Genomic DNA, 17,655 nt, shown 5'->3' with positions numbered 1-17,655 from the left:
TACCTCATGTTGTTTCAGTGTAGTACAATTCACAGGGATTCACACAAATTAGTTAGTTATGATTCAGAAGTAATGAATGGCCTAATAGCATGAAACAAGATGGAAACACTTATAAGTTAAGTAGCTAATAACTAAACCTTATAGTGCCTTACAACTTTGGTCCTAACATACTGTCACTTTTGGAACATTTGATGCTGACGCATTCCAGTCATCTGCCACTGTGTACTGATCTTTAGTCCTCCATCTTTGCCTTTTCAGTTTTAACCGTCTGGATTTGCCTCCTTACAAGAGCTTCGAACAGCTGAAAGAGAAGCTGCTCTTTGCCATCGAGGAAACAGAAGGATTTGGCCAAGAATAGAGGGAGGAGTCCTCTTGTGTTTCTTTTCCTCCCCCATCGCTGTTTATTCAGCCAAGTAAAAACAAACAAAAAAAAAATTGCACAAGATAACCACCAATGTATATAAGCTATTTTGTCATTTTAAACCAAATCTTAATTTGCAGCATCATTTTTGCCGCAATCCTGTTCCCCAGCCCTTATATATTATATAATACCCCATCATGAAATATGCAAGCATTTCAGCATTTTTGCTCCACTGTTTAAAAACAGAAATCATGGATATTTTTTTAATTTCCTCCCCACTGCTGACGGGCTTTTTAAAAGAGACTAAAAGTGTTTTTGAGAGGATTTTGTAGTTGAAGCGCAATCTTCTTTTAAAGCTCTAGTTCTATAGAGCTTCTAAAAGGCAAGAGTAGTATTAGGGTCTGGTGCCTGAATCCCCCCTCCCCAGCTTGCATGGCTGCCTCTGAAGATGAGAAGACCGCTGTGACCAGCCTCTGCCACCACACATACACACACAAATGAGCTCTTAATGAGCTTCTTTTTTTTTTTTTTTTTTTTTTTTAATAACCAGTCTCATCAAAAACAGAGCAGTGTTCAGGGTGGACTGATCTGAAGCAGATGAAGAACTCTCATACAGTTTTTCTTTCAGTGAGATTCTGGAGACCAGCCCAGAGTAAGAATCATCAGCAGATCCTCCCATTTGGATAAAGAAAAAGTTGGGAAAAAAGACTGTCATGAAGTTGGTGGAGGCTTCTATTTTAAAAGGAATAAGGGGACTCAAGGAGAACGCTCTAATTGAAGTGAAAGAGTAAGTGTGTTGGTGGTGGTGGGGCCTGTGGTTCATAGTCCTGATTTTGATGAGACAATGGACATGTTTCAAGCCACTGAGACTGCAGCCCCCAGCTTCAGTTGGCGAGTAAGATACACACCCAGGATGACATACTTAGTTTTATTTACAGGAAAATTACTGACAACAAAACAAAAAAACATGAAAAACAGACTCTGGCTCAGCTGTTCTTGTGTGCTTGGCTGATTTTGTCTCGTTGAATTTTGATCTCGGACTTTAAAGTGTCTCCACCAGCACCAGACATGATCACGCTCATCTGATCACATGAAGATCACAGTTACTTTACCTCCTACGTTATAGGTAACCATGGAAAAAAATCAAAGACAGCTTATGATATTTGGCCCACTTGTGTGTTGTAATGAGGTCAAAAAGACATCTCGTTCATAAATGTACTTCTGTAAGTACATTCACACATGTACTGAAAGAATCTGTCATCAGCTTCTCGCTTATTAGCAACTATTAACTAATTACAAACGAAGCCACTGCCCCATAAAGTCCTCGTGTTATTGCAGAACTGTTGTTATCACAGCAGAAAATGTCTTTCAGAGTTCCACAATGTTTATAATCAGTTGTTTTTTGTTTTTTCTACTTTGGTCCATGATCATAAAGGAGCTCAGAGTATTACAAAATATCAAATTTCATGTCTTGAATGACTTGAAAGCAACAAACATATACAAATATTGCATGCTGGCGGCACAGGGCGGCAACTGGCCAAATGTAAGAAAATAAGCGTTAAAACACGTCTGAAGGGTTGAGTTGTCCACTTGAAAATTTGGGCCTCTGATAGTAGTAACTGGGTCATAAATCTGTACCTGTGCAGCATCGTTAGAAAATAACAATTCTGACACATACAGTGTGTAACTGCCATTTGGCTGTGCAGTCAACAGTGTGACTACTGCATAAATTGAAGCCATAGTGCGGAGCCCACTTTCCTCAGACGATGCAGTTTAATTTATTCAGACCATACTCAATCTCATTCTCAGGTTTTGCGCTGAAATTAGATGGCCTTAGTTTAATAAAGGTGTGTGTGTGTGTATAAATCAGTAAAGTTGTGGCTGTTTGCAGAAAACAAAAAAAAAGCCTAATTCACATGCAGATAAGATGATAAGACTATTAATGAGACACTAATGTGCCACAGACCAAATAATGTGTGGAAAACCTTCCACAGTGCAGCTCACAGCAGCAAGCCTGGTGGTGCATCGCATTGGCTTATGTTACGTGTTTTTGTCTTTGCACCCCCACTTTCCCCTCGTCCTGTCTTTCCTGAAATGCTTCAGAGGACACGCCCTTTGTTTTTCAAAATGTCACGTCTAACGGCATTGTTTCGAGGCAGCAACTCTGGTGCTTATTCTTTCAGTCAGTGGTCTAGACGCAGCTTAAAAACGTGGCAGTGGCATGCCGCTCTGCTTGTTTTCTCTAGCGTCGTGGGTTTCTTTTCTCAGACCACCGCAAAACAGCAGCGAGCTGCTGTAGACTCTCTAGGAGGAGCTTATGATTACTCAAGTTATCAGTCATGTATATAACATGTATTCAGCTGTCCCTGTGAAAGAGCTGGAAGGAGGGACGACAGTATGAAGAAAAACATTTACTGTAGCAAAAGGAGCCGACTTAAAGAAGTCAAAACTGCATAACTTTGTGCTTCCTTTTGAACAGAAACCTGTAATCAAAGAAAATCAACTGTGTATGTGAATATTAATTGTATAAAGGTAATGAAAGTAAATAAAGTACTTAAATATAATAATTAATTACACAGAGCCGCCACTCCATTGATGGAAATCTGTGATGCCTTTGTTCTTATCAGAAATAGATGGGGCGCTTCAGGTTGCCTTCATCGTAGGAAGTAATAAGATGAAGTATCACCTGGACAGGTGTGTTCCCTCAAAGCAAAACTCACTCATGCTACTGTTTATCATTTCAGTACGTGATAATGCAGCAGGGAACTTCTGACTGTGCTGACTGCGGTTTAGGCCATCTGAAACGCATCCAAACTGTAACATATCGCGTGTAGATACACACTGTAAACACCACCTACACTGTACAGAGCGCCCCTTTACTGGAGACGATGTGTATAGAAGATTCATTTTTAATCTGCTTTCACCCATTTCAATGAAGAGAGATGGATTTATGAGATACAAATAAATACGTGAATAAACCCCCTCCACGACCACGCTTTCCTTTTCTCTGTTGTGTGATTATCGGGGGATGAGAGGCCTTTCTGCTCAGGATTCACAACAAACTGTTGGCAATTTCTATTCTGTTCTCAAAGAAAAATAAAATAATGTGCTCTTGGTTTATCCTTTTTTTGATTGGATCTTGCCTGTGGAAAGAACCATATTTAATAAATGTATCTGACCATCTTTACAGCTGGTTTCAATTCATTTTAAGTTCAGTGTGTGTGTGACTGTAATAAGAGCCTGTTAGATGTTTTTCAGGTGACGCTGCATACTTTGAGCTGTAGAAACTATTCCAATGTAAAATGTTAATCTCATCAAGGGCCCTCAGTGGTGGATTGTTTCTGCTGTTTGGGGTCTCACAGATAGTAACGCAGCTAATTTTAATTGTGTGATTGATCACATTTGCAGCAGTTTCTGCCTGTTTCTGACTGGCCTTTCCGAGTTCGGACTTGATGCTGGAAAGGCATTTTCTAACTCATTTATTTGATGTTGGCAGTTGTGCTGTGCCTCTTGTAGCCTACCATCGAGATGCAAAGAACTTTTAATGTGGTGTAGAAATGGGCTACATACAGTGACCAGATTTCAAAAAGAGCTGCTGAACTCACTCAAAACACTAAAAAAGGTTCAAAACATGAAATACTGCAGTATTCTCAGACACAAAGGTAAAAGGTAGGCTAATGTTTCATTTTACTGGATACCGGTTGATTAACTTTGCATGACTAGCTGATGTTTTGTTAGCATTTAGTTAGCCTAACATTAGCTTAGCCAAACCCCATTATTAATTTATTTACATTTTGTAACATATCACTCGTGTACTTTTGTCAAGAGCTTCTCTTTTTATAGCCATTTATCTTTCGAGGGTACTTAATAGATTTCTGACGATGTAACAATGGACAGTGACAGAGAGCTAGTAGTCTACCCTACAAAGATGGCGGCACCTTTCCCAGAATGCTCTGCGTTTTCTATTCCCTTGTACTAGCACCTACATAAAAATGTATCGCTATGTAGCTGGAATTTTTTTTCTCATGTTTTCATTTCACATTTATTAAGTAGCGTTAAGTGTTTTTCTCTATTTTTAGAGTTAAGAATAATAGAGCAGAATATTTTTTTTTATTATTGTGTCTGTAGAAAAATACTATTTTTCTAACTTTTTACATAACAGACTAAATCAAAACTTCTGTAGCAGAAGTAATTCTGTAAAAAGAATGAAAACAAAAGTATTTGACTGAAGTGGAAACTCCAAGGCCCGACAAGTCAGGCAGAACAGAAGAAGTCTGTTGGATAAGATGTCCCTCCCAAGCTGCCCGTTATTACCGGAAACAAAAATATGTGGATGCTAATAGCAGCCGTTTCGTGGTAACTTTAACACTCTAATTTAACATAGAGTTCCTCGTCAATGTTCAGGAATGGATTCACAAATGTTAAAAGACAAAAAAAATGGACAGCGTGAATTAGTGTACAGGAACAGTCTTAAGAAACCGATTACATCTCATTCACATCTCGATCTGAACTGGAAAAATGAACGTTAACATGTTTCCAAGTATGTAGCCCTGCAAATGCTGTATGCTCACCAGATATCAGGGAAAAGTCAGTGTGAGAGGAGCTCAGGCAATAATAGATACACAGAGACTGCAATATCAAAACTTCCATGTTGTAGTTTTGGATGGTTGGACTTATTATCTCTTAAAGGCTTGTGCGATTTCTGCAGTCAAGGCCACTCGCAGTGTTGCTATATTAATAGTTACAAAATCCGAAAAAAAGATTAGCATTTTATTTGCGTGTTAAGAATTATCAACAGTCCAAAAGTCCTGAAAGGGATCCTATTCCACTTAGTGGTAAATACAGCTTCATCCTAACTTCTTCAGGAGGTCAACAGCTTCTTTGTGGACCTGCAGAGAAACAAATATACTGTAAACCCACTGAGTTCACCACGTACGATTCCTGCAATGAGATTCCTGCAGGTGTTTCAACATTTTCCGCACAGTTTATGTGTACTGCATCTGGCTCAACTAGTTCTAGAAGCAGTCAATCAGAAGCTGGTGTGTGTACCTCTTTGTCTTCCAGTGTGTGAGCAGGGTACTCTTTTGCTTTGGTTAGCCAGAGCAGTGCCTTCTGTTTGTCTTTCATGGCCATGTAGGTCTTCCCGAGCATTAGCAGGTTTTTACTGTAGAAGTTTGGATCAACTGAGGAAAAGAAATCGTAGAAACATGTCTTAGTTTTGTCAGATTTTGAGCTGCTGCCGACAGATCAGCAGTTTTTAAGAAGTTGCCTAGGCGACCCTATTAGTACGTTGTGTTTTACCTTCTTCAGCTTTCAGGAAGAATTCCAAAGCCTGGAAGAGTAAGAAAAGCATAACGTCACCCAAATGTTTAGAGACGTTTGTAACTCTCCAATCCAAAAGTGACAAATAACTGATGTCATTCAGCCTGGAGCCACTTTAACAGTCAGCAACAAAGCACAGGAAGTGTGGTACAGAACGACGACACCTCACCTCCTCGTATGTGGACGTGGGCGGTGATGCAAAAATTACAGCCGCCACCTTGCGCTGATACCACGGCAGCTCTGTGAAAGCAAAGCACCTAGAAGAAACATACATATCACCTTGAATAATGCAGCCTCAAGTGACATTAAGCTCTAAGAAGATACAGCGCCAGTTAAAAGTCTGGACGCACCATTTCATCCAATGCTTTGTCTTTAATTATTTTCTTTTCTTATTTTCTGTAGAGCTTGTGTTGACGTACAGTAAATAGCCCAAACTGACGACTGTAGTAGTCCACATTATGGCGAGATCTGCTCAACTAAGTAAAGAGGAACAGTCCACCACTGCTTTAAGACACGAAAGCTAGTCAATCTGGAAAATTTCAAGACGTTTGAATGTAAGTGCAGCCACAAAAACCACCGAACGCTCAGATGCAGCTGGCTCTCGTGAGGAGCGGCACCGGAGAGGAAGACCAACAGTTCCCTCTGCTGCTATCTGAGGGGAAATTCATTACGGTGACCAGCCTCAGAAAACACCAGTTAACGGCACCTCAGATTAGAGACCACAAAAACGCAGAAGACACACCTCGCCATCAGCTGTTCGGGGCAAAGTGTGTGAATCGGGCCTTCATGGTGAAGCTGCTGCAAAGAAACCACTACTGAGGGGGGCCAACAAGAAGAAGAAGACAGTTGGGCTCCAACCGCTAGCTGCTAAACACTCACAGAGCTGCTGGCATGGCTGCAGAGTCTCGTTTTAAAGGTATCTCTGGACAGAGACATGCAGAAAGGTCTCTGGCCAGACTAGAACTGGGCACATGTGATGAGTGGTTATTGTCTTCAACCCTTAAGCCACTCGGACAGTCAGTCTGTTGCAATTTTGGTGTCATTAGACAACAAATGTACTTCCTGGTGTTTGAAGATCCTGAAGAAGCTGTATTGAAAAATAAGGTTTGTTACAGTAAAAAAGACTCACCAGTATCCCAAAATATATAAGGAAGTGGCATCATTGGGATTGAGCTTGATGGCTTCCTGGAAAAAGCACAGGTTTCACTTCAGAATATGGATAAATATGATAGGATGACAATACAACGTTGACCCTAATGTCCTCTCACCTCTAGATGTTGCCTGATGATGTATGAATTTCCAATTTTCACCTTGATTCCCTCCCAATCGCCGACATCACTGAGACAAACAGCATACCACTGTGTGAGGAGAGGAAGGATGTTGAGAGCTTAGTCAAATGGGACCACAGTGTCCTTTTTAATGTTCTTTGGAAAGAAACTGTACTGGCTGTTTGTTTTACTGTGGTTGACATGATAAAAGCCCTAAAGACAAAAACCTCATGGCCAGAGAGGTGATTCTGTGGCAGGAAACAACCCCACAACAACCTGATGGAGGCGAATCATTAGTGTCCTCTCAGTCAAACCGCCCTCTTACTTTGTGTGTTGCGAAACACTTGTCGTCTTTCTCCAGTGCCCTCTTTGCATATTCGAAGCCTTCAAACGTCAGCTGCTTCTTGCGTGCGGCCTCTGTGTTGGGCAGGAGGGACACGTCGCGGGACGCGCGGGCCAGCCTCCACAGGAACTCTGCATCATCACTGATTGGACGCACACACATCACTCGCACCAGTGTGCACAGATACAGTTTGTGTGACAAAGCAAATAGCTGATAATGTCCACCTCTGGTATTGTGCGTGCAGTGTGCATTGAAAAAAATGTCACAACTTAAATTCATTGTGTGTATAAAATAGAACTTTGGTGCCCTCTAGTGGTACGATCACAAAATCACAAAAAGGAACTGTGGCAGTGGTTAATGAACTTAACCGTCAGTACAAAACCAATAAGCATGGATTATAAGAGAAAAAAAAAAATAAAATGTACCCATATGAGATTCATTCCAATGACTTCTAAAGAGAGCAGAAGAAGAAACAGAGATGAAATGAAAAGTGAGAACAGAGAGGAGCTGCTTATGGCTGCAGTGTTACCTGTCCTTGTACTGCAGCAGCAGCTGGTACAGCTTCTCTGTCTCTGCACAGCTGTACAGGTAGTCGGCCTGCTCCAAAACCTCCTCTGCACAGACAGGACAACACAACACCAAGTCAGTCAGAGGTCGGCTCGTGTTCCAGTTCACCAGACTCATCCCCTCTCTCTCTCTCTCCGTCGTCCACGAAGTCGACAAGTTCTTGTTTACCGACGACACCGATTGTGGGGTTCTGTCTACTACCAAAGTCTGTATTTGAACAATGCATCGCATCAAGGACAAGCTTGCCAACTACCTTTTTGCAAAGCGTGGACCACAGCTGAACTCTGCACCCTGTGATAAGCTTCATATCCCAGACAGGAGAGAGCAGGGAGACCCAGGAGGAATGCAGCCCCTCCACTCTGTGCACAAAACGTATTCAAGAGAGCACCTCAATTGAAATCCTGATCAGCGCCACAAACCTGTCACACTTTGACAGAGTAAGGACAGATGATCGTCCAACCAGACACAAAGCTGCAGCACAGCTGAGTCGCTCTCTGACGTACTAAACCCTTCCTGACCTTTTACCTTCATAAAGCATCATAACCTACTCTTCCAAAGCGTTAATTTACGGACTTGGGTAGCTGTAACTAGGTAGAAGTAAACGATTCTAACAGGTTCGTGCAGGTTAACTACATTACATACATCCGACAAGTGAGGATAAAAGGCATCGTTATTTACGGTCAGAGCGGTTGCAGTCCTTCTTATAGCTGTCCTGTAACACCGGTTTGTCCCTCTGATTAAGATGGCACCAGAGGCTGACAGTAAAGTCCTGTTCACAATCCGCGTTAACATCATTCCAGCCATTGTGTCAACAGCTCAGACTCTCAGTTCACCAGGAATTAAAGAATGACTGTGTCGCAACTTCAGGGTCCGTTCGCATAGACACACACAGGGAGCATTCAAGAGCACAAACGTAAAGCGTTACTAAAAGACACAATTAGAGATGTTTGTCTCCTGACCAACACATATAAACATGTTTTTTATATGTTGCCACCAAAATTGTGAGATGTGTGGTTTCAATTTGACATATATTTACATTTTTGTGTGTTTAATTTTTATCCTTATTTTTGTAATTTTATTCCTGTTTTTCCAGACTAGTCTTTTCGCACAACCTCAGCATGCTCCACTGCATTTCACTTCATATATTGTTTCTGCATGTGACAAATAAACCTCTTAATCAGACCCTACGTCGGTGTATGGAACAGAGCAAACACTTTAAACAGAAGCAGCCGAATCAAAGCTAACACCAGAAGGTTTTTATCGCCTAAAAATAAGTCTGAAGACAAAAAAAACAAAATAAATGTTTTTTTTTTTAGCAACAAGAGCATAGACACAGAATGGTTTACATGTTACAACAATGTCCTAAATGTTTATTAGCTACCAGAGTCTTAAATTCTCAGTATTGAATAATTGCTACACAATTTCTTTCTTGAATGCACCGCAGGGAAGTCTGTTCCCCATATGCAGCCGATAGGAAACAACTGAAACTTGCGAGAGTTCCGCCATGAGTTTACACAGGTTGGTATACCGTACAGCGTGTCCACAAAAGTTTTAATTTAATTTCAATACGAGTGTATGCGACACACATAAAAATTCGGTCTAATATTATCATTCATTAGAGAAAATAGCTTTTTTAGCGACTTGAAGTTGGCTAGCTGGGCACTGCGGAGGGTCGCTCCGCCCCCGTGTTGTTCAGCTGTCGTTGTCACATATACGTTACGCCTTCATATGTAACCAGAGGCACATTGTATATTTGTTAATAACTGAACAGGCAAACAAGCTGAGTAAGCTTTTTCACTTATTTGAAGAAATAATTTGTTCGTAGGGAGACTTGTATAGTATAATATAACGTTTGGTTTTCCAGGCATCGCCACACCCACCTAACTAGCACCACTTGCGCTTCTAAACCAAATTAACGGTAAGCCAAAGCTGACGTTAGCTTGTGAAACGGTAACAAATTCCAGAGTACCAAAGTCTTAGTCAAAGTTGTGTGTTTTTCATTTATTATTATCATTCAACATTTTTTCTTTGTTCTCTCTACTTCAGTATTGATACAGGCTCCTCTGTTGTCAGTTAGAGGCACATTGGCATACTCTTATTAGAGAACAACAAACAGTACAACATGCCATCGCTAACTGACTGACTAACACTACGTGTAACTAGTTATTTCTAACAGCAGACAGGAGCTACTTAACAATATCCACTGGAGAAAGAACTATTCAGAATATTAAAAATACTGTTTAAAGTTACATCTGTCAGTTATGTACAAAAAATCCTCCTTAAAGTTAATGGAGTAGAAGTATAAAGTAGCAGAAAATTGACATATTTACGTGAATTATATATGCGTCAAAATTGTACTTCAGTGCATTATGCAATACAAGTAAATATGCAGATTATCTGTGGTGCATCTGATCATTTTAGGACAACAAGCTGCCATGGCCTCAGGTGGGGCCCAAGGGCCAGGGGCCACCCATTTGGCCACCAAGGTGGAGCTGACCATCTCCTGTGAGAACCTCATGGACATGGACGTCTTCTCTAAGTCTGACCCCCTGTGTGCCTTGTACATCAACACTTCAGGCTCCCACTGGTATGAGGTCTGTATTAGGTCAAGGGAGGAGAAGAGTTAAACATCACATGCTATAGTAAATACGAGTTAAAGCCTATTTTGCATAAGCAATTTATGTAAAGCTTTGCATCTAATACAGATGTACCTGCATGTATTGTTGGCACAGTACTTGATGTTCCCTGTAATACATTCTCACCTATGTATTGGTTACTGATTTCTCATTTGACATTATCTTAGATGTATTTATTCATTTTTTGTGAATCAGTTGGGGCGCACAGAGATGATCCTGAACTGCCTGAATCCAAAGTTTGCCAAGAAGTTTGTTATCGACTACTATTTCGAGATGGTGCAGAGGCTGAGGTTTTGCGTGTATGATATTGACAATGACACCTATGACCTGGGTGATGATGATTTTCTTGGGGAGCTTGAATGTACCCTGGGCCAGGTGAGCTTCACTTTGTACAGTTTTGTAAAGAAAACTTTGGTCGTTCCTCCACCTTTTGTGACACCCCCAGTGTTTGTGCCCAGATTGTTTCTAACAAGCAGATGACCCGATCTTTGTTGCTGAAGAACAAGAGGCCTGCAGGTCGTGGGACCATCACAGTGAGTAGACTCCTATATAGAGCTCTGGAAAAAATTAAGAGGCCACTGCAAATCTTTCTGAAATCAGCATCTCTACATGTATGACAGCCATTTCATTCCAGTGTCTGATGAATTCCAGCACAAACACACCTCATTCTACTTAATGAGGTAATGATGAGGTCATCACCTGAACCAAATCTTATTTAACAAGGAAAAGTATAAAATCCACTGCTGTGGTCATCATTGTCTCTTGCAATAGGACCAGCTGGATGGAAAAAAACAGTGCTAGCAGTACCTCAAAAGTAATTGGAATCAAAAAATAGCTACTGAATGCCTAAAGAGTTGAAAATAAAGGTTTTGAGTGAGAAAAAGAAAGGTGCAATTCTGGCTTTACTGGCAGAGGGATACAGTGAGTGTCAGGTTGCTTGAGGACTGGAGTAAGGTCATCTTCTCTGACGAGTCCAATTTTTAGCTTTGCCCAACACCTGGTCATATAATGGTTAGACAGAGACCTGGAGAGGTCTCACACCCACTGTGAAATTTGGTAGAAGATCAGTGATGATATGGGGGTGCTTCAGCAAGGCTGGAATCGGGCAGATTCGTCTTTGCGAAGGACGCATCAATCAAGCCACGTACAAGGTTGTCCTGGAAGAAAACTTGCTTCCTTCTGCTCTCACAATGTTCCCCGAGTCTGAGGATTGGTTTTTCCAGCAGGACAATGACCCATGCCACACAGCTAGGTCCATCAAAGTGTGGATGAAGGACCATTAGATCAAGACCCTGTCGTGGCCAGCTCAATCCCTACACCTGAACCCCAATGAAAAGCTCTGGAATGTGATCAAGAGGAAGATGGATGGTCAGAAGCCATCAAACAAAGCCGAGCTGCTTGAAGTTTTGCACCAGGAGTGGCAGGAAGTCAGCCAACAGCAATGTGAAAGACTGGTGGAGAGCATGCCAAGACGCATGATGCTGTCACTGAAAATCAGGGTTATTCCACCAAATATTGATTTCTGAATCAAGTGTAAAGTTTAAACATTAGTTTTGTATTGTTTATAAATGACTATTCTTTGCAGTATTTGAGGTCTGAAAACACTGCATCTTTTTGTTATTTTGACCATTTGTCATTTTCTGCAAATAAGTCCCCTGATTTACAATATTTTTATTTGGAATATGTGAGAGATGTTGTCAGTAGTTCATAGAATAAAACAAAAATGTTCTTCTTACTCAAACACATATCTATACATAGTAAAATCAGAGAAACTTAATTTTGTAGTGGTCTCATAATTTCTTCCAGAGCTTTATATATAGTTATCTCTGCCACATGGTCCAACGTAAAGAAATTACACAAACCTTTTTTCTTTCTTTCTTTCTTTCTTTTTTCAATAGATCTGCGCAGAAGAAATCACAGACACCAGAGTGGCAAACTTTGAGGTGTCAGCCCGCAGGCTGGACAAAAAGGTACTGATGGTCATTTTCAGTAGTTACTTGTGACATTTGGGTTCTTAATTATTGCAACTGCCTTGTGATTTACTCAAGGTATCTTGAAGTACTGCAAATGATTAATTGGATCTGGTTGTTCAGTTTTTCTGGTGGTCCGACCCTTTCCTGGAATTCTACAAGCAAACAGAAACTGGCTGGCAGCTGGCTCACAGGACAGAGGTACAGATACTTGCCAACGACTCATTCTTCTGCCCGCATAGAATGATCAGCTAACGGCTCATCATTACCTGTTTATGTAGGTGGTTAGCAACAACCTAAATCCAATATGGAAACCCTTCCGAATCTCACTGAGAGCTCTCTGTGGAGGAGATGTGGAGAAACCAATACAGGTATTTTTTGTTGAACCATTTGACTTCTTCATCTCAGTTAATATTCCCTGTAAAATGCAGCCTATTAACACAACCTGTCGCCTGCCCGCTGCCTGAAGAATGCTCTGAGAACTGTATTGTACTGACTCTTCTGCCCCTTTTTTATTTTGTAGATCAGCTTTATTGACCATGCTTCTCTAACATACTAATGATTCATCCTGTAATTGCGTTTTCCTTTCATCTTACAACACTCCCAAATTTAAAGCAAGGGGGTGCTTGCGACCCGGCTGGATAAGCGATGTGTGTATTTGTGCACAATGTGTGACGTCACGACATGAAGGTGTGCATTTTTTTTCTGTTCTTTTTTCTTTCACTGCATTTAGTGCCTTTACATTGATGACAGAGTGAAATGTGACCTTTGTGTGCATGTGAGGTGTGACCTTTGTAATTAAATGTAGGGTTAGACTGGTATTGGACCAGTGATGTGATGAAGCTTCTTTGCTGACCAGATATTTATATCACATCCATGACCAGAGAAAATCAAACATGTCTTACAGTTACTTATTAATGCTGCTTTTGAATTAACTGTATCAGCAAATGTTAGCAATGGCTTTAGAAAAACTTACATCATAGCTTTTATTTTGTCATCCACTACAAGAAATGTCTCTGTTTGTCTTCAGGTCTACTGCTATGACCATCATGTCAGCGGTTCCCATGACCTTATTGGGAGCTTTAAAACCACGCTTGCGGAGATGCAAGCTGCAACACACGTTTGTCCGGTGAGGCTTTTGGCCTTTGCCTGTGTGTGTGTGTGTGTGTTTGATTCCGTCTCTACCAATAAAGGGCCTGTTTTTTTAACTTCAACTGCCATGAATGTGACGCATGTTCTCCACTTGCAGGCTGAATTTGAGTGTGTTAACCCAAAAAAGTTGAAGAAGAAAAACTACAAAAACTCTGGGGTCATTTGCTTTAAGCAATGCCAGGTAATGATTTTGAAATTAGGACATTTTACTCTGCTTGATTTCAGCATATTTTCTCTCAGTGAGCTGTTGCGTTGGTATCGCCACACTCTCGCTGCTGGGTGTGGCGTGACTGCACACTGTTAACATATTGTCATGCTTACCCTTTCAGGTGGTGAAGGAGTTTACCTTCCTGGATTATATTATGGGGGGTTGTCAACTGAACTTCACTGTGAGTTTGGATAAAAGATTATATGATTATAATACTTTTATATATGTTAACATTTTTTAAGGAGCAGACAGAACACACTGTCTGTACAGCCATATAATTAAAATGCATTGTTAGATTTTATTTAATTTCTTTAACAGCCTTAAAATGACTTCTGTGCAGCATGCGTCTCTCTGAGACATATCTCTCATTTGCATTTGGTCACTAAGCAAATCGTTATTCTCTCTCTGACCTGGGCCAGATTGCCATTGACTTCACAGGCTCTAACGGGGATCCCACAACTCCTCAGTCCCTCCACTACATCAACCCTGAAGGCTATAACGAATACCTGACAGCTATCTGGGCAGTGGGCAATGTCATCCAGGACTATGACAGGTAAACTGTCATGTTACCACAGGTAAACTGTGGAAATACTGTTACACCTAAACCTTCTTTTCTGTCTTTCTGTGTAGTACCAAGATGTTTCCTGTCTTTGGTTTTGGAGCTCAGGTCCCTCCCTCCTTTCAGGTAAGAAAACCTATAAAAACCAGACCTCAGACATTTCATCATACTCTACACACACACTGTACACCAGCACATGTCTGCCGTTAACCTCATTAAGTGTTTCAACATCCTGTTGTACAGTAACTGTTTGAACTGGTTTGATGCTCTTTGGGGAGGATGTGAATGATGGATTCCTGTACAGTGAAAGGTAACGTGAACAGTTGTACAGACTCTCTATGAGCCACGAAACCAGTTGAGGGTTTGAAAATATGTGAAACTATGCTACCAGTGCAAGAGTGATTTTATCCAAGGGTGACCATGGTTTTCTGACTTTTTTCATTTGAAAATTCAGAAGGTGGTGTAAAATTCACACAGTATTTCTAAAGCTTTTGTATATGTGTCTACCTATGAACCATTCTTACAGGTTTCCCATGAGTTTCCTGTCAATTTCAATCCAACAAGTCCATTCTGCGAGGGTAAGTCAAACCATGTCACAAGACTGAGTGTGGCTGTTAAAAGTTGTTTAGTAATGCTGCCTTGGTGCTGCCTTACACCTATGTGTGTGTGTGTGTGTGTGTGTTTGTGTGTGTGTGTCGCGCCACAGGCATAGAAGGTGTGGTGACTGCCTACCAGCAGTGTCTACCTCGGCTGAAGCTCTGGGGCCCCACCAACTTCTCTCCAATCATCAGGCACGTCACCTGCTTCGCCAGACAAGCTCTCCGGCAGAATATGGCCTCGGTAAGAAGCCTCTCATAAGACAAAATTGCTTAAATACTCAGTTGCCAATGCAAATGCCATTTTTAACAAAAAATATTTGGTTTACTGTGTTTCTAAAAAGGTAAACCAACTTGTCCTGTTGCTTACTTAAATCTCCCATGACAAGATTCAGTGATGTTTTTGTCTGGAAGAATGTTTGATTTCTCATCAGTGACAAAAAAATGTTGTTCAGGCACTGTATAATAATGTATATTGTAAGATGTGTACTGATGGTTCAGTGGCTAATGTTCACTACAAGTGGCCAGCCAAACAAACTGGTAGTTAAAATGATAATATTAGATTTTAATGGATCAAACTAGGACTAAGATAATATTTGAAGATCATATAGAAACAAACATTGACATTTGACGTTGTCTGACTTGTTTTCTCTCTCCATCTGCAGCAATACTACGTGCTGCTCATCATCACAGACGGAGTGATCACAGACATGGACCAGACTCGCTCGGCTATTGTAGAGGCTTCTCGTCTGCCCATGTCCATCATCATAGTGGGTGTGGGTGGGGCAGACTTCAGCGCAATGGAGTTCCTTGACAGTGATGACAAATTGCTGCGTTCGCCCAACGGTGACGTTGCCTCAAGAGACATCGTCCAGTTTGTGCCCTTTAGAGATTTCCAAGTAAGCAGCAAGCCCATACCTTAATGCTGCTCTATAGCAGAGTTAGTGTATGTGCATACGTATGAGGGATTTTTCTCTAAATTCATCATAGACTAGTTCATAATCCAGTATCACGTAGTATAAGAGGTGTGTACTGATTTGGAAGTAAATGAAATATGTATGTTAAATAACACATTTCACAATTCAGTTTTATGTTCATTTTATTTTTCACAATAACTCCCACTGCCCATCCCTGCTAAATGCTCTTTACATTAATGTGATACCACCTGGCCACCTGCCTCCTCTTCATGCTTCCTTTGATTTGAGCAAAGACATTTTAATGTTAGCGATCATGCTCCAAACATGGATGAGACTAACTCTCGTTATTGTAACATTGTCATTGCAGGGGAACAGTGTGACCCTTGCCCAGAGCGTCCTGGCAGAGCTGCCTGATCAAGTGGCTTCTTTCTTCAATTCTTTCAAGCTGAAACCCCCTAATACACTGAGTGTTTCTGGTCTGTGCTAGAAAGGTGGGTTAACTGAGCCTAAATACCTCATATTTGCTGCTTATCTGCTTCTCCTGCACCCTCTGTCTGCATTTGCACACAACACACACACACACACACACACACACACACACACACACACACACACTGAATTTTCAGTAATGTTGTAAATTTTTGGTTTGATTTCTTTTGCAGGTCATAAAAGAAGAGTTGCTGTGACCAAAGGACATGATAGCTCGTATAGTGCATGATAACCAAACAATCACAATAAAAGAATATACTCTGCCCACTAAAAATGTAACATTTGATGTGTTGGCATGGCTTTGTTGATTAAATATCGAATGTCATTATTCTTTGTATATTTCTTTGTAAATGTTTTTTTTCCAGTCTTTTCCCTGCGTTACCTTTTGTCTGCTGTTATCTTGCACTGTCATTACTGTAACCCATGTTTCTCAGAGAAAAGTTGTGTGCTTTATCTGAGAAAGCAGGTGGGTTCATATAGCTTGCAGTGTGTTTTTATCTGTCCAGGCAGGCAGCTGGGAAAAGGTCGTGTATCAGCAGCAGCACCACCATCACACTGATACTGACATTGTTCTTTCAGACCTTGTTGTCACAAGTCCTGGTTGCTTCTGTACACGGGAGCAAAGTTTAATTTTTGTATAAGATGGTGTGATTTTGAGCATGATGTTTAATTTGGTATGAAGATTGAGTTTTGCAGCATAAAAGTGTAATTCCAGGTCGAGCTTTTTGCAACGTGGGAGATCAGTGAGATATACAAGCGCCTGCTGCACCCTGCTGTGAAAAGAAGACAACTTGGGTCAAATCTGTTCACTTGCATCGGTGCTGTCAGAGCCTGAACTGTGACCACATAGATGTTCCTTCTTCTGCGATTGTGGTATTACTCTGATGAAGGGGGCTCGTAGACATGTGTGGCACCAGAGTCCAATAAGCTGTATTCCGGTTTATCTGGCTTTCCAACAAAATATGTTGCACACTTAATGGAACTGTCAATAAAAATAACACTCGTACTACCACTGAATGAATGTGCATGTGTAGTCCTTGGGTGCTTACAGAAGACTGTTGGGGGTCGAGCAGCAAGAAGTTCCGCAAAGATGAGATATTTACAACTATCGCCTTTATGTGCCCTTAGAGCATGACCATGGAGAAGCTGAAGAAAAAGCATAAGGTCATGACAGGTTATGACATGATTTCTGAATGGGGCTTAAGAATTGAACAGGAATGCAGATGGCTGCAGCTCTCAGTTGAAGTAGCTCTGGTAAAAACTTGGA

At 41.1% G+C, this 17,655-nt stretch overlaps 3 protein-coding genes across 6 annotated transcripts in view; 2 read left to right on the top strand and 1 right to left on the bottom strand.

Moving 5' to 3' along the window:
• The window catches only part of LOC121623693 (NEDD4-like E3 ubiquitin-protein ligase WWP1), a 30,491-nt gene extending 26,947 nt beyond the window's left edge, over positions 1 to 3,544 (top strand). Inside the window, exon 25 of the mRNA XM_041961073.1 lies at positions 259 to 3,544. Within this exon, the coding sequence (XP_041817007.1) occupies positions 259 to 358 (100 nt within the window). The 3' untranslated portion in view covers positions 359 to 3,544. The remainder of the gene's footprint in view (positions 1 to 258) is intronic.
• rmdn1 (regulator of microtubule dynamics 1) lies at positions 1,175 to 8,687 on the bottom strand. Its single transcript, XM_041961074.1, has 10 exons — positions 8,540 to 8,687; positions 8,115 to 8,220; positions 7,824 to 7,908; positions 7,277 to 7,436; positions 6,952 to 7,041; positions 6,813 to 6,868; positions 5,853 to 5,940; positions 5,663 to 5,693; positions 5,411 to 5,544; positions 1,175 to 5,250 (listed from the first exon to the last, which is right to left on the bottom strand). Exons 1-10 carry the CDS (start codon positions 8,663 to 8,665, stop codon positions 5,209 to 5,211), a joined length of 918 nt encoding a protein of 305 aa, XP_041817008.1. The 5' UTR covers positions 8,666 to 8,687; the 3' UTR covers positions 1,175 to 5,208.
• Positions 8,688 to 9,343: 656 nt separating this feature from the next.
• LOC121623608 (copine-3-like) lies at positions 9,344 to 17,393 on the top strand. 4 transcript variants are annotated; one of them, XM_041960936.1, is made up of 18 exons: positions 9,553 to 9,645; positions 9,726 to 9,779; positions 10,283 to 10,455; positions 10,693 to 10,872; positions 10,956 to 11,030; positions 12,396 to 12,467; positions 12,591 to 12,668; positions 12,749 to 12,838; positions 13,498 to 13,596; positions 13,717 to 13,800; positions 13,949 to 14,008; positions 14,247 to 14,380; positions 14,458 to 14,512; positions 14,913 to 14,964; positions 15,093 to 15,226; positions 15,648 to 15,881; positions 16,267 to 16,390; positions 16,562 to 17,393. In XM_041960936.1, exons 3-17 carry the CDS (start codon positions 10,297 to 10,299, stop codon positions 16,384 to 16,386), a joined length of 1,626 nt encoding a protein of 541 aa, XP_041816870.1. In that variant the 5' UTR covers positions 9,553 to 9,645; positions 9,726 to 9,779; positions 10,283 to 10,296; the 3' UTR covers positions 16,387 to 16,390; positions 16,562 to 17,393. The 4 variants fall into 4 exon arrangements, with proteins under 4 accessions (XP_041816871.1, XP_041816870.1, XP_041816869.1 ...); XM_041960937.1 differs by lacking the exons at positions 9,553 to 9,645; positions 9,726 to 9,779 and adding an exon at positions 9,344 to 9,379; XM_041960935.1 differs by having other exon boundaries at positions 9,568 to 9,779.
• Positions 17,394 to 17,655: the final 262 nt, after the last annotated feature.

This window comes from Chelmon rostratus, chromosome 20 (genome assembly GCF_017976325.1).
Source record: "Chelmon rostratus isolate fCheRos1 chromosome 20, fCheRos1.pri, whole genome shotgun sequence".
NCBI lineage: Eukaryota > Metazoa > Chordata > Actinopteri > Chaetodontiformes > Chaetodontidae > Chelmon > Chelmon rostratus.
This window is presented reverse-complemented; position numbering and strand designations above follow the sequence as displayed.